We start from the raw sequence: 13,310 nt of genomic DNA, 5'->3' as shown, positions 1-13,310 counted from the left end.
AATCATTTAAAAGATAAAAAATAAATATTTGATACCAGCACAATATGCTGGAAAACAAAATGAAAGACTTTCTGGCCTCATAGCCACTCTTTCCTGGACTGAGGCTTTCCAGCAAAGGAGATGGGAAGTAAGGCCGGCCTGCTGGTGTGGACAGATTCCAGCAACATACACGACCTGGGGGCACAAGGACGGCTTCCATAACAATGATGAGCACACAGCCACCTAATAGCCTGGATCCTCTGAACCAGGCACAGGATCCAGACGTGGATCGTCTGACAAACACAGGGGTTCTTAGGTAGTGTCCTAAATTGTGTTTAGGAAGTGCAGCCCCTGTTGAAATTCATCAAGAGTGGGAAAGAGCCCAAGTGGGAAGGAGCATGGGTTCAGGGGCACAAAAGTAGGTCTGTTGATAAAGAATGGAAGTGAAGGGGACATCAGGTTGAAGCTGTGTGCTGTGAGTCAGAAGGACAATTTAAAAGTTGCCTGAAGAGGCTCATGCCGTCTGCGCTGCTGCCCTGCAGCTGGAAATGAACCTCAGTTCTTGCCTATTGGCTGGAGCCCTTCACAGAATGTCCCTCACCGCTACCAGTACCTGCTGCAGCGCCCCTCCCCCTCTGCAGAATGTCTGGGGCCCTGGGTTCTAAACTTCCTTACTTTCAGATTTTAACTGATCTACCTGAACTCAGGAGTATCTGTTGAGGCAGGTCACTCTCTGGGTCCTGCCCTTGACTCTTATTGTGGAAACTGTCAGACAGCAGTGATCAGCACCCAGCCTGAGGGGATGGCTTCAAATGGAGGTGAGGCTGTAGGGACAGGGGCATTATCCAATTCTCTGCCATGTTTCAAATCCTTGGGAATTCAAAGTTGACACTGCCCTGGGGACAGTTGATAGAGCTCATGTTGAGGAGGGAGGGACCACTGGATGTCCCCAAAGACATCACACCTGGGGAGGGCCATGGCACCCTGAGTCTGTGGTTAGGGAGAACGGCTCCTTAGAGGTGGACCAAGATGCTTGGGGCAATACACCATGTAGGGGAAAGGATGGAGTGGATGTATTGATTCTTTCTAGAGGGGGATAGGTCACGTCACCGTGTGTTTGTAGGGAGTGGTGGGATCGTGTTGTGCTGGTGGCCCACGGAGGATGAGAGGCAAGCCTGAGCCCTGTGTTGTGTGTTCAGGCTCCTGGAAGGTGCCCTTCCATGTTGTTCAGAGGGATTTGGACTTGACTTTTCTAGATGTTAGGGAGGAGTGGGGAGAAGTGGTCTCAGCCAGAAAACTGTTGGGTGTGTTGTCTGTGACAGAACACGCAGTGACAGCCTCTGGGTGGGCGAGGCTGGGCGCTACTGTAACTGCCGCAGCCTCTCAGCTCCCTCCGCAGGGGTGGCTTCTCCGTCAGTTCAGGTGGCTGTTGGCTCTGGTTTAACAGGGGTGGGGGCAGTTGGGGAAGTTCAGGCAACACGGCCTGGGCTTCCCAGGTTGTTCTGAATTGTTCCTCCTTTTGTGGAAGCCCAGGTCTTCAGACCCACTTCCTCTTATCTGCTAGCTCATGGCCTGCCCTCTGCACTTTGTGTTACTATGGAGATGAAGGATTTGCTTCTATTCCATGTCTACTACCTCATGAATGGGGACAGGTGTGGACTCTTGTTGGTTCTCAGTGGAAGGGTCTGGAAAGACTGGTTTCCTGTTCAGTAGACGAAGGAGGGTAACACACAAATAGGAAGACGGTCCTATTATTATTATTATTATTATTATTATTCAAGTTAGGATGTGTGTCCTGACTGATGAGGTGCGTGTGCTGTATCCTTTATCCCCCTTGACTGGAGACTGCATGAGGTCCTAGTGAACAGGGATGAGCTCCAGACAACGTTGCCCACCTGGCCCATGGCCCAAGAACCTCTGGTTCTTGGTTGGTCACTATATTCAGTTATTGGGAGCTCAAAGGAAAAGGACCAGAGGTGGGCTCGCTGTCCCATGACCTATTGTAACACGACCAGCAGCTGTGAAAATCCGTGGACACCTCCCCTGACAGCCCCACTGCTCACCGCTTGCTGGCTGTGCTCTAATCGGGTGCCGCTGTTGCTGGCTGCACAATGACAGTATCTCAGGGAACTCCTACTTCTCAGACCCGCTCCCTGGGAACGGAGCTTCCTGAGTGGCAGCCAGGACCACCGACCACTGAGGAAAGGGTGGGCCGAATCTGACCCGTGTGTAGCACTTGCTGTGCATGGTGCCAGGACAATCACTTGCAGGCTGGGCGTGACGCGTACGGGTTATCTTCAGGGTTCACAGCGTGCTGGCTTGGGACAGATTTCCATCCAGTGGTTTTCTTTCACTGTTTCTTTTTTGAGACAGATTCTTCCTCTTTCACCCAGGCTAGAACGCACTGGTGCAATCTTGGCTCACTGCTGTCTTTGCCTTCTGGTTCAAGCAATACTCCTGCCTCAGCCTCCTGAGTAGCTGGGATTACAGGCGTGCGCCACCACACTCAGCTGAGTTTTGTATTTTAGTAGAGACATGGTTTCACCATGTTGACCAAGCTGGTCTTGAACTCCTGATGTCAGGTGATCCACCCGCCTTGGCCTCCCAAAGTGCTGGGATTACAGGCATGACCCACCACACCCAGTCTATCCAGTGGCTTTCTTTTGTTGTGTTGAGTTAGGAAAGAAAGGGCTTTACAAGAGCTTCAGGAAAAGGAAGACTGAAGAGGAGATGGGGCCATAGCATTAGGAAGCTTCTGGCTTCCTGTAGGCCTTCTGAGTGCGGAGCACTGCCCTGGGGGAGGCCCCTCACCTGCTGCTGAGCACGCTGAGGGCCTCCAAGCTGGTGAGAGATTCATCCCTGACCCATGGCTTGGGAGATGCCTGTAAGGCTGGCAAGGTCTGCCAGGGATGCCCGAGGGAGACCATCAGAGGCAGCGAAGGCTTGGCTGTTGCTTCTTGGCAGACAGGGGTCAGGGAGTCTAGAGGAGCCAGGGCCAGGCTCTCTAGTGAAGCGACCCTCCCGTGGAGTCACAGAGGATCTGATGCACACACAGGGACACTTGCAAGCTGCAGTTTCCCTGTCACAGGCCCTCAGCTGTTGGGACACCCCTCTGATTCCCAGTGACTACAGCGGACCTGCAGACCCCAGCTCATTCACCTCTTTCCTTTGTCTCCACAGCATGCCCAGGGCTGGAACTGGGTGTGACCGAGAATCCTGGCACCTCCATGCCAGCGTTCACGGCTCTGCCCTTCGCCACACCTGCTCCCGGCCCAGCACACGGGCCTCCCCTCGTGACTGCAGTGGTTCCTCCAGGTGGCCCTTCAGTGCTGTCTGCCTTCCCCAGGACCCCTGTGGTGGCAGGACAGGATGGCCGAGGCCCGAATTGGGCTGGGGCTTCCAACGTCCTTGCCCAGATGGGGACAGAAGTGGGGCCTGTGAAGGCTCCTCAGGCACAGACCTTGCTCCTAAGTCAGGCCTCCCTCGTCTGGCAGGCTCCAGGCACCCTCTGCGAGGGCGTCGCATATCCACCTCCCCGACCCCTGGCAGCTGCCCCTGTGGTGCCCGCTATGGCTGCCCAGGTCTTTGGGGGCACCCAGGCCTGCGAGGGAGGCTGGCCCCAGGGCCCTCCTCCTCCAGCACCACCGGCTCCCCAGCCAGCCCCCATGATGCCTCCAGGGAACGCTGGGCCATGGCCACAAGGGGCTCATGGAGAGGGCAGCCTGGCTCCCTCCCAGGCCAAGACCCCCCCGGACGACTCCTGCAACAACAAGAGCATATATGAGAACTTCCGACTCTGGCAGCACTACAAGCCCCTGGCCCGGAGGCACCTTCCCCAGAGTCCCGACACCGAGGCGCTTTCCTCCTTCTTCATGTGAGTGTCCTCGGGGCACCAGAGCTCATCCTGCAGCTTACCCGTAAAGAGGCTGCTGGATGGAAGGGAGGTCACTCTGTTCAGGGGAGCTTGCAGGGTGGCGTTGAAGGCGATGGGTTGAGCTATGGAAGGGCACATTTTCAGCAACATTAATCTGGCTGCCTCTCAGGACAGACTCTCAGGGGCCTCATCTCACCTACCCCTCACTGTCCTGTGAGTCCAGCCAATCCTTACTTTCAATCATTTTCATGACAATGTTTACAGAACACCCAGGTCACAGAGGGTTCCCGGTCCAACATGAGCCACGGGTTGGGTTTAGGTCTTTGAGTGCACCCCAGTGCCTCCCCTTGACCTGGGTGGTGAAGGCCGGGGGCACATCACATGGGGCTGGGGTGGGAGCTGCAGGAACCTGGCACACGCCCACTGTTCTGCCGAGGTCCCGCTGGCACAGCGGTGGTGGAGCCTGCACAGCGGATGGTCTCGGGCCCCACACTAGGGTCAGTGCTGGGCAGGTATTTGCAGCTTCACCCTTGATCCCTCCTAGAAAAAGGGATGATGATCCTTCATTCAGAGGATGGTGAAGAGGTGACTTGAGCTCACATATGACGCACGCAGCACAGTGCCCGGCACATGCTGTGACACATTACATGATAGCAGTTATGATTACTGTCCCTATTGCTATCATTATCAGAACTAGGCCATCCAGGACAGCGCTCCCCAAAGCCATGGGCTCTGGTGATGACTCTGAGTGCACCACGAGCCCAGCAGCCCAGGGCCGTGGACTGTGGTGACTGAGGCAGCAATGCCAGCATCTGGGAGAGTTTGTCGATTCAGTCCCAGTCCTGCCTCTCTCCATCCTGCAGTGCCTCTGTGACCCTGTATCCCCCGCTGATGAGCAAACCCATACTCCATGGGAGCTTGAGCACATCTACCATGCAATATACTGATCACTCCCCTAGGCAAGTCCCCTGCCTAGTGTGTAGGTGTAAGGAGGCCCCATCTTTGCTCCCAAAAATCTTGCCGCCCCTGCATCCTGGAACTGGTTACCTTCTCCCTTGGAGCTGAGTCCCGGTGCACTTGGGACCCTGATTCTCAGAATGGAGCCACCCCAGGCTCACAGGCTCCGCATGCAGTGGGCTTGGACGCTGCTCTGCTTTGGTTCTGATTTCCACTCCTCTCCAGGACCCTGAGGCTGCGCCCCCAGGGGCTGCCTTGTTCCAGAGTCCCCAGGAAGCTGGTTAAATGCTGAGTCCTGGGGTCCTGGAACCTGCACAGTGAACTTTCGCTCCCCCGTCATTCTTTGTGTGCACTGTCTCAGTCAGCTCGGGCTCTGCCATAACAAATCCTATAGACCGGGTGCTTTATCAGGACACATTCATGTATCCCAGCTCCAGAGGCCGGAAGTCCCAGGCTGAGAAGGAGAGCCCTGGTGTCTCCTCCTGCCCTTATCAGGACTCAGATGCCATGATGGGAACCCACCCACATGACCTGCTCTAACCCCGATTGACTCCAAGAACTGACACACCATGGCTCAGGGCTTCAGCACAGGAATGCTGGGGACACACACATTCCACCCATAGTACTGAGCTCACTTGTCAACACTGAGGACTCAAGGGGCAGTTGGAGAGGCCACCCAGTGGCTTGTGTTGATGTTTGATCTTGGGGGCCTGTCCTAGAGGCTGAGGAGCCCACTTTGGGGAGAACAGGACAGGGACACATGGCAGGACACATGTGGGGAGGACAGGGGCCGGGTGTTGGGACCAGGTGGGCTGGGGATGGAGGGTGGGCTTGTGGACTGGGACTGACTGCATCGCCTTACAGCCCAGTTCTCCGGTCCCTGGCCCAGCGGAAACCCAGCATGACCCTGGAGGAGGGACTGTGGTGGGCCGTGCAGGAATGGCAGCACACAAGCAACTTTGACCGGATGATCTATTATGAGATAGCGGGAAAGTGAGTGTCTGGGGTGCAGGGCAGAGCCCGCATGGCAGGGTGAGAGAGGGTGACAGAGGCCCGGTGGCCATGGTGGCTTCTCAGTGTGGAGCATGAGGAGGGTGTGGACAAACACAGGCCTTCCTGGGCCTCTGGCTCCCTCAGGAAGCTGCTCCTCCCTTCTAGGGTGCTCTGGGGTCTGTATCCTGCCCTGGTGGGAAGCCACGCCCTGCCTGGCCTGGGGCCAACCCCTGCCTGACACTGGGGGTCATGGAGGGAGCAGCCAGCATCACAGCCCAAAGGAGATCACCGCCAGCTGTGGGGATGGGGAGAAGGGGCGCTGGCGACTATAGACAGAGCGGGGTGCACTCTCCTCACAGCAGTGGCCAGAAGTCAGTTTTCACCCTTCCCAGCCTGGCCAGGATTGGAGAAACCTGCGCTGGGTCAGGGGAGACCTGCGTCCAGGACACCACGAGACCCATCTCTGGCCTGCCTGCCTTTCCTCCTCAAAGTCCCCTCTGTTAAGACAGAAAGACAGCAGCCTCAGGGGAAAGGGGCCCTGTCTTCTGGGACCAGCTTTTCCTTCCTCCTGAGCAGGGTTCTCCCAGGCCTCATCTTCCTGGGTTATCCTTCCAGGACCCACAGTCCCAACCTCAGGACTCCTGCATCTGGGCAACATTCCTGACACCTTCTGCCATAAACCCCACCCCTCACCAGCTGAAGCCTGGAGGAAGGGTTCCCCTGGTGCCCTCCAGGGCCTCATGGCCCTGACTCGAGTCGGGAAGCCCTGTTGATGCCATGGGCTCTGCAAGGGCCGGGTGAGGGAGGGTGAGCCCAGAACTCTGGGAGCAGCTCCCTCCTGGATGGGGGGATGGGTCCCAGGGAGGGCCTGAACAACCCACCTGAGGCACTCCTTCCCATCCCTGCCATCGGCTGCTGCCTGGTCCTGGGGGCAGGGGGACTGGACCCTCTCAGCATGGCCTGCACCTTCTTCACCCCAGGTTCCTGGAGTTAGAGGCTGAGGAGGAGATGCAGGTTCAGAAGTCGAGGCTTGAACCTCAAGGACCATCAGCCTCTGAGGTGGTCAAGCAGCCAGGTACGGCTTCCCACATTCCCACAGGAGCCACGGAAAAGGCCAGAGGGGCCAAGGGAGGCCACTGTCCCCACACCCCATGCCTCCCTTCAAGAGAGGGATCTGTTCCTTCCAACAAGACAGCTCAGGGGAGCCGGGGGGCTGGGCGGCCCGTGGTCATGAAGTAGGTATTCACCTGGTCACGTTTCCTAGCTACTCTCTCCCTTCCTCATTCCAAAACTCAACATACAATCTGCCCAGGAAGCAGGGATGAGCGGGTAGAGTACTCAGCTTATCGGTGGCTCCAAACTTCCTCCAAAACGATGCTGTCTCACATGTGCCCCTCCTGCGGCGTCTCCTCTGGGGGCACTGTGGTTCAGGTGGTCCTGACCCAGCTGGGTCCGAATTCACGTCCCTGAGCCCTGCCCTCCCCTGTGTGGTGCAGGCAGGAGGAGCAGCCCTCACCATCCTCCTCCCTCCCTGCCTCAGTGTACCTCCCCAGCAAGGCTGGCCTCAAGGCCCCGCCTGCCGGCCTGCCACCACCCAGGCCCCAGGAGCCAGTGGAGACCGAGGCCCCTGAGGAGATCCCCCTTGAAGTGGTGCAGGAGTATATAGACATCATGGAAGACCTGCTGAGGCCTCCCGTTGGGGCCATGGGGCAGCTCACGGGACAAAGGGAAGCGGGCGAAGTGGAGCAGGAAGAGGACGGGATGCTTTCAGACCCCGACTTCCTGAGCTATATTGATGATCTGTGCTCCCAGGAAGACTTTGTCACCAAGGTGGGCTGGCCTGAAGTGCTGGGGTCTGCAGGATTCTGGGCGGGGGGCACTCACAGGTCCTTGGAATTAAGCTCTGTTCCTTAGCTACTCTGCAGGGGGTGGATGTGTGTGTTTCCATGGCTTTGAGTGTCTGTGTATGTGATTGTGTGTGTCTGTGTGTTTGTGTCTGTGATTTGCTACTGTGTGTCTATGTGGCTGTGAATGTAGTGTGTGTATGTTACTTGTGTCTGAGTATTTTCCTGTGTCATCTGTGGGTCTGCTTGTGTGTCTGCGTGTGGATTGTGTGTCTCTGTCTGCATGTGCGTATGTTACCAGGTCTGCGGTCTGTGTGTGTAGCTGTGGTTGCCGTGATATGAGACAGCTCCAGAAGGGTGGGGACGGGGCACTCCCCGCTTTCTGCATCTCCTCCAGGTGTCCCTGGCTCCAGGTTGCTCCCTGCCCGGGAAGCTCACGCCGTCTTCCTTCTGTTTCCAGGTGGAGGCCGTCATTCACCCCCGATTCCTGGAAGAACTGCTTTCTCCAGATCCACAGATGGATTTATTGGCCCTAAGCCAGGAGCTGGAGCAGGAGGAAGGACTCACCCTTGCCCAGGTAGAGCAGGGAAGGAGGGGAACCCAGGTACCCTGGGGGCAGGAGGGACCCGGCACACAAGCCCCACCTGATTGCCTACCCCACCATGCGGGGACGCCCGGCTTCTTGAGGAGCCACTCCGAGGTGGGGAGGTGCAGGTTCAGATGGAGCAGGATGGAGAGGAGCCAGGGAGGGGAGTCAGGATGCAAACTGCAGTGAGACCCAGCGGGATGCCCGGCAGAGCCACACCCTCTGTCTTTGACACGAAGCCCAGCTGCCTCAGGCTTCCCTGCCTGCCACCCAAGTGCCCTGGTCTCCACTGCCCTGGGCCCTGCTCACACTTAGGGCAGTGCCAGTAAGTGCCCCCTTTCCTCCCACAGGTAGCAGAGAAGCGCTGCCTATCCCTGAAGGAGGAACAGCGTGCGAGGGCAGCCCCTAGTCATGACACCGCCCAGCTGGACTCAATGTCTTCTGAGTCTGCAGCGGGCCAAGGAGCAGAGAGAGATGTCTCTGGCCCCCAACAAGGGGGGGGCATGGAAACCTGCCCACCCCAGACAGCTGACCGGGACCCTCAGGGACGAGGCAGTGCATGCACTGGCATAAGCAGGTCCATAAACCCTTTTGTCCTTTTGGAGAGACTAGATTCCAGCAGGCTGAGGGCTGCCCGGCCAGACTCTCCTCCCCAGGACCACAGACCCACCCCCCAGAGGGCTTCCCGGGACCCTCAGGGACGAGGCAGAGCACGCACTGGGATGGCCAGGTCCATAAACCCTGTGGTCCTTCTGGAGAGACTAGATTCCATCAGGCTGAGGGCTGCCCCGCTCAGAGCCTCTGGGGTACAATCCCTGGCTTGGGGGATGTGTGGCCCCTCACAGTCCCAAAAGAGAAAGGGTGACCCCTTGCCCTCTAAGGGGAACAAAAAGCAGCACTGTAGCCACTAGAGGGACAGGGCAGGCTCTCTGGTGCCAATCCTCAAGGGTGGGGCTCTCAACTCTCGGACCCTCATGGCACCAGGTGACCCAAAGCAAAGACTTCTCCCCCAGTGCTGATCTTGCTGGGCATTAGCTTTGGAGGGTGGGGGAGGGAGGGGAGGGAGAGAAAGGGAGAGCAAGGAGGTGTGGAGCAACATCTTGGGGGCCTCCTGTGTAAATATAAATAAATATAGTGTTGTTGGAAATGCTCTCGGGGCTGCTGCCTCTGTCCTCAGGGCTGTGCTGCTCAGTGGAGGGGGGTCTGTGAAGGAGTACAGAGGGACCGGGAGATGCCAGGCACTGGGGACCCACGGGGGCCAGCCCCACTCGTTCCTCCAGACGTAAGCTGCCCCTTCAGATGCTCCAGGGACTGACGGATGCTGAGGAAGCCCTGATCCCTCCCACTACCCACACACAAGCCCCCGCCTGCTTTAGTTATCAGCATCCCTGGAAAATCCTGGGATGGAGAGAGCTGGCTGGCTCTTGTTCTGCCCAGTGGGACCTGAGGAGAAGGCAGCTGCCTGCAACATGGACACAGGGAGAGGCGGCCACTCCTGCTTAACCCTCATCAGGAATTAGGAAGCACGTGCTTTTTTCCTAAGTGAGTGCTGACACATTTTTCTGATTTCATCCACAACTGGTTATTTACCATAGAATATGAAGCACACACTGATGCCACAATATGCAATGTACAAAATTATCAAAAGGATACATTTCCCTAGGTAGCCTAATTAAATAATGTTTCTTTTGTACGATTTTCAACTAAATATACTGGAAAAGGATTGTACAGTGCAAATGCACCCCCTTTAAAAAAAAAAAAAAAGAATTAACTTTATCAAGCAATAATCTTTTGTAATGAAAGAAAAGGCCAATTTTTTAATTTGAGCAATGACTATCACGACTCAGAAACAAGTGAATGAAATAGAGACACGGTTCTGAACTATCAGCTAGTGTAATAGAATATATTATTGGCACCGGGATCTTCCTTCCTCACCCTTCCCGTTGTTCTTGGCAGAAGTTTAGTTCCCCACCCACTGATGTTGTGCTCAGCCACGTGACTTGCCCTTGCCAGTGGAATGCAGATGAAATAAGAGTGTGCCACTGCAAAGCAGAGGACTTTAATCCGCTCAAGAAAACCTAAGTCATAGCCTAAAGCCAAATCATTCCAGCCACCCTGCAGTTCTACCAAGGAGGAAAACTAATGTTTGTTGTTGTAAGTCACTAAGATCCTAGAGTCGTTTGTCACACAGTATTGTCACAGCAACAGTTGACTAATTTAACTATTTACCATTTTCTCTTACTTTTCAGGAAATATTTTTCACATTGCCATGTGAGAAAGCATGGTTTGCAAACAATCACTGGTTCAGTAAAAATGTCTCACCTCTTAACAAATTGAGCCATCGAGTGTGATTAAGCCACATAATTTTAGGGAAATTATTTTCAAAACTTTCTCATTTTTTTCTAAATGTTAAAAGGTGTAGTAGGATAGTATTTTGAAGAACTAATGAATGTGTCCTTAACAATTCTCTACATTTTATTGAATTGTTACCTGTAGGACCCTTTCTCAGTCCAAAAGCTAGAAAAAAGGAAAGACTGTTTCAAATTATGGATTACAATCCTTTAATAAATCACAAAATTAAGTAAATCTCAATATATATATGTATATATATGTTGAATATATATAGGTTGAATATTGAAAGAAAGACAAAAATGTTTTTCATAGATGATGTTACTCAAAGCTTTAATAGAAAACTCAAGCTTTAATAGAACACAGAATTAATTTGGTAATAGGGCTAAATACAAATAAAATATTATTTAAAATCTTCCTGATTCTAGGTGACCCAAGATCTTTGCTTCTGTTGTGGGATCAGGAGAGACATTCCGCTTTCTATTGAAATTATTCAATTCCTACTTCCTTAGATTCCATGGGAAGATGAAAGGGAGTAGATTTTCACTAGCATGTTAGCATGAAGGAGTTGAATCTGACTGCCTTTTTAACATTTGTAACATAGGAGTCTGCGGTGTTGTGGGAATACCGACTCTAGGTGCTTTGATGGACTGGGGCTCTCTGAATAGTAGGAAGATGTCGGTACACTAGAAGGTTGGGTGAAAAAATGACATTAGATGGATGAGAAGCACAATCAATGGACACTTTCTTCTACTTTGCAATTGTACCTCAGAGTCTGACCTTTATCCTAGAAACTAGATGAAAAGTCATGTTAAGTCTGGAAGCTATGCACCCCTGTGGCAGGCTGAGTTTCTGGAGACAAGTCTCTGAGCTGGAGATTTGTGTTCAGTGAATTTTATGTTGGTGCTCTTGGGAATAACATCTCAGAGGGGGCAAAAGGAATGTGATTGAGCAGCAAGAAAAGTGAGCTCTGCGGCAGTCACAACAAAGTCATCCTCCCACTGAGGGCTTCCGAGCCATGATAACACTGCTGAATTGTCCCTTTTGGGGAAAGGGGCCGTAGTTTATGCCTCTGCATTGGCCAGTCATTGAGATGTAGGCCCTGAATAGGGAGTGTGATCTTGATGGAGAGGCATCCCTCTTCAGGAATGGGCAATCGCTGGAAACAGGAAGCCCGTAAGCTGTTGGGTGTATAATTGCATGATAAATGGTAGTGGGTGGGGTTAGAAAAGGGTGGGGCAACATGGTATCCACTGTGATTTCAAAATCATGTTCCAACTGGACCATTTATGTATTCATTCAATAAATTTGTATGAAACACCAAAAAAAAGATAGTTCCAAGGCATAAATTTTGGGGACATATTCAAACCATACCACATAAAATTGAATAATATACATTATATACTGCAATGAAAATGAAAACTACTGCTATATGACATAGATTTAAAACTTTTTTAATTCAATAGCTAGACAAGAATATGTGTGTGTTTGAATAAATGTATCCAAAGTAAATAAAGACAAAAAATAAGTGCAAAGGACACTTTCACATCCTTAGACTTAAAGAAAACCTCTTTATAGCAATTTTAGAATTGCCATTATGTTCCAACTTTAACCATGAAGACTTCTGAAAACTGAGGCCAAGAAATTTTGAAATGATGAAAACAAATATTTACATAACTCTTGTTTGAATATTTTTAAAATTTTTAATAGGCAAGAGGTAAAAATTCAGACTGCCTCATTTCCATTCTGGACCTCAGCGTTCCTTCCCCAGGCTGCCATTGTCAGCTCACCTCATGCTCCATTCTGAGGTGATTGATCACCAGTTAGAGCATAAATTATCACTTTCTAGAGGAGAGATTTGGAAATGAGACTGAGCCAGGAATGACCATTGGAGACGTGTGCTGCAAAGACTGTAATTATATATTTACTATTGCTGACACAAGAAGAACAACAGGTTCATTGGCAAAGCCCAAGGTTATAATTGTATGTAGTTATTCAGCCATCCTTGCAGTAAGAAAAGATTCGAGTAAGCTTCACATGGGACCACCCTATCAGCCAAGTGAGGTGCATGGGCACTGACTCTCTGCCCTTAAGATCTGAGGGGAGGATACTGACGCGTTCAGGTAGACAGTGAGGGGAACCACATCCAGTCCACACCTCTGCCCAGGTAAGCCAGGCCTGACCAGCTCTCCAACACTTTCATGCCAAATGAATAGTAAAAAGAAAACAGCATGGAGCCTGGGAAACAACGTAGAGCAGAGAGAAAGAAAAAAGAGTACAGTCAGGCTGCAGAGGAAAAACCTGCTTTTTTTAAAAGAACAAAATCCTATATTACATATATATATACCCTATATATAGGATGTTTGTTCTTTATATATATATATATTTCATATATATATATTTAAGAAGAATAAGAAACATTCAAAAAATTTCAGAAAATTTGTTTCCAAAATTAATATCCCCAAACTATAAAATCTTTATATCTATATGTCTCTTTAAATCTTTAAACTCTGTATATTTTTAAACCATACATCCCTTTAAAAAATTATTTACTTAAAAAATGAAATACTTAGTGTGGGTTGAATAACGTCCTTATAAATGTATATTTACCAGGAACCTCAGAATGTCACCTTACTTGGAAATAGGGTCTTTGCAGATATAATTAGTTAAATTAAGATGGTGTCATATCAGATTAGGATGTGCCCTAAACCCAATGACTGGTGTCTTT

General features: G+C 52.0%; 1 protein-coding gene and 1 long non-coding RNA gene across 2 annotated transcripts in view; one reads left to right on the top strand and one right to left on the bottom strand.

Annotated features, from left to right (window-relative positions):
• The first annotated feature begins 781 nt into the window (after positions 1 to 781).
• On the top strand, positions 782 to 10,315 carry LOC135268649 (NUT family member 2G-like). Its single transcript, XM_064361317.1, has 9 exons — positions 782 to 797; positions 3,160 to 3,853; positions 5,675 to 5,803; positions 6,784 to 6,878; positions 7,344 to 7,633; positions 8,108 to 8,224; positions 8,584 to 9,039; positions 9,411 to 9,515; positions 10,190 to 10,315. The coding sequence occupies exons 1-9, from the start codon at positions 782 to 784 to the stop codon at positions 10,313 to 10,315; spliced, it is 2,028 nt and encodes a 675-aa protein (XP_064217387.1).
• A 640-nt stretch (positions 10,316 to 10,955) lies between these two features.
• LOC105724991 (uncharacterized) overlaps positions 10,956 to 13,310 on the bottom strand; it is a 37,044-nt gene continuing 34,689 nt past the window's right edge. The window contains exon 4 of the long non-coding RNA XR_001109174.1: positions 10,956 to 11,268. This is a non-coding gene — a long non-coding RNA (uncharacterized LOC105724991). The remainder of the gene's footprint in view (positions 11,269 to 13,310) is intronic.

This window comes from Aotus nancymaae, unplaced genomic scaffold (assembly GCF_030222135.1).
Source record: "Aotus nancymaae isolate 86718 unplaced genomic scaffold, 86718_ANA_hifiasm-v0.15.2.pri h1tg000041l, whole genome shotgun sequence".
Classification (NCBI taxonomy): domain Eukaryota; kingdom Metazoa; phylum Chordata; class Mammalia; order Primates; family Aotidae; genus Aotus; species Aotus nancymaae.
This window is presented reverse-complemented; position numbering and strand designations above follow the sequence as displayed.

Coding starts and splice junctions, on each gene's coding strand:
- LOC135268649 (XM_064361317.1), top strand. Junction 5,804..6,783: donor TATTATGAGATAGCGGGAAA/GTGAGTGTCTGG, acceptor TCTTCACCCCAG/GTTCCTGGAGTTAGAGGCTG. Junction 6,879..7,343: donor TGAGGTGGTCAAGCAGCCAG/GTACGGCTTCCC, acceptor TCCCTGCCTCAG/TGTACCTCCCCAGCAAGGCT.